We start from the raw sequence: 2,441 nt of genomic DNA, 5'->3' as shown, positions 1-2,441 counted from the left end.
GGGGGGGGGGGGGGGGGGGCAGAGCGACGGGACCCCCGGGACCCCCGGCACCGTCACCTTGGTGTGTTCCAACCCCCCCTGTGAGACCCACGATACCGGCACCACCAACACGGCCACCACCACCATGGCTTTGGGATCCCAATCTATAATGGGATCACAGGATCTAATGGGATCACAGGATAGAATGGGATCACAGGATCTAATGGGATCACAGGATAGAATGGGATCACAGGATCTAATGGGATCCCAGCCCTGCTCTAATCCACCCTGTGAGACACACGATACCGGAACCACCAACACGGCCACCACCACCATGGCTTTGGGATCCCACAATGTAATGGGATCACAGGATAGAATGGGATCCCAGCCCATAATGGGGGTCTCCCAGCCCTGCTCCAACCCCCCCTGTGAGATCCATGATACTGGAACCACCAATACAGCCACCACCACCATGGCTTTGGGATCACACAATGTAACGGGATCACAGGATAGAATGGGATCCTGCTCCAACCCCCCCTGTGAGATCCACGATACCGGCACCATCAATACAGCCACCACCACCATGGCTTTGGGATCCCAATCTATAATGGGATCACAGGATAGAATGGGATCACAGGATAGAATGGGATCCCAGCCCATAATGGGATCACAGGATCTAATGGGATCCCAGCCCATAATGGGATCCCAGCCCTGCTCTAATCCACCCTGTGAGATCCACGATACCGGCACCACCAACACGGCCACCACCACCATGGCTTTGGGATCCCACAATGTAACGGGATCACAGGATCTAATGGGATCACAGGATCTAATGGGATCCCAGCCCTGCTCTAATCCACCGTGTGAGATCCACGATACCGGAACCACCAACACGGCCACCACCACCATGGCTTTGGGATCACACAATGTAATGGGATCACAGGATCTAATGGGATCCCAGCCCATAATGGGATCCTGCTCCAATCCACCCTGTGAGATCCACGATACTGGAACCACCAACACGGCCACCACCACCATGGCTTTGGGATCCCATAATGTAATGGGATCACAGGATCTAATAGGATCACAGCCCATAATGGGATCCCAGCCCTGCTCCAATCCGCCCTGTGAGATCCACGATACCGGCACCACCAACACGGCCACCACCACCATGGCTTTGGGATCCCACAATGTAATGGGATCACAGGATAGAATGGGATCCCATAATGTAATGGGATCCTGCTCTAATCCCCCATGTGAGATCCATGATACCGGAACCACCAACACGGCCACCACCACCATGGCTTTGGGATCACAGGATACAATGGGATCACAGGATCTAATGGGATCACAGGATCTAATGGGATCCCAGCCCTGCTCCAACCCCCCCTGTGAGGTCCACGATACCGGTACCACCAACACGGCCACCACCACCATGGCTTTGGGATCCCAGAATATAATGGGGGTCTCCCAGCCCACAATGGGGGTCCCCCAGCCCATAATGGGGGTCTCCCAGCCCTGCTCCAACCCCCCCTGTGAGATCCACGATACTGGAACCACCAACACGGCCACCACCACCATGGCTTTGGGATCCCAGTCTCTAATGGGGGGCTCCCAGCCCACAATGGGGGTCTCCCAGCCCTGCTCCAACCCCCCCTGTGAGATCCACGATACCGGTACCACCAACACGGCCACCACCACCATGGCTTTGGGATCACAGGATAGAATGGGGGTCTCCCAGCCCACAATGGGGGTCTCCCAGCCCACAATGGGGGGCTCCCAGCCCACAATGGGGGTCTCCCAGCCCATAATGGGGGTCTCCCAGCCCACAATGGGGGTCTCCCAGCCCTGCTCCAACCCCCCCTGTGAGGTCCACGATACCGGTACCACCAATACATCCACCACCACCATGGCTTCGGGGTCTGGGGGGGGGTCCCAGCAGCCCCCCCATGACCCCACCACCACCTCAATGGGCTCCGTGCCCCCCCCGGGGGTCTCCCAGCTCTCGGCCCCCCCCTCTGAGACCCCCGAGATGGGGACGACCCTCATGGCCACCAGCAGCTCCCAGCCCCCCCCGGGGGGGTCCCAGAACTGCTCGGCCCCCCCCCACGAGGCCCAGGACCCCTCGACGCCCGGCTCCTCGTCCAGCCCCCCCCACGATACAGGGGGGTCCCAGCCCCTCTCGGAGCCCCCCCCGGCCCCCCCCATGACGCCGTTGGAAGGGACCCCCCCCGGCTGCACCAACCCCCCCTGCGAGACACACGAGACGGGGACGACCCACACGGCCACCACCGTCACCTCCGCCATGGGGGGCAACCAAGGTGAGACCCCAGCCCATAATAACCCCCAGCCCATAATAACCCCAGCCCATAATAACCCCCAGCCCATAATAACCCTCATCCCATAATAACCCCATCCCATAATAACCCCATCCCATAATAACCCCCAGCCCATAATAACCC

General features: G+C 59.6%; 1 protein-coding gene across 1 annotated transcript in view; it reads left to right on the top strand.

The window, feature by feature from the left end:
• LOC107315782 (host cell factor 1-like) overlaps positions 1-2,441 on the top strand; it is a 36,428-nt gene that overhangs the window by 13,532 nt on the left and 20,455 nt on the right. Inside the window, exons 3-4 of the mRNA XM_032445476.1 lie at positions 8-334; positions 389-2,361. Coding sequence (XP_032301367.1) covers positions 8-334; positions 389-2,361 — 2,300 coding nt within the window. The remainder of the gene's footprint in view (positions 1-7; positions 335-388; positions 2,362-2,441) is intronic.

The sequence above is a fragment of the Coturnix japonica genome, chromosome 6 (genome assembly GCF_001577835.2).
Source record: "Coturnix japonica isolate 7356 chromosome 6, Coturnix japonica 2.1, whole genome shotgun sequence".
Lineage (NCBI taxonomy): Eukaryota > Metazoa > Chordata > Aves > Galliformes > Phasianidae > Coturnix > Coturnix japonica.
This window is presented reverse-complemented; position numbering and strand designations above follow the sequence as displayed.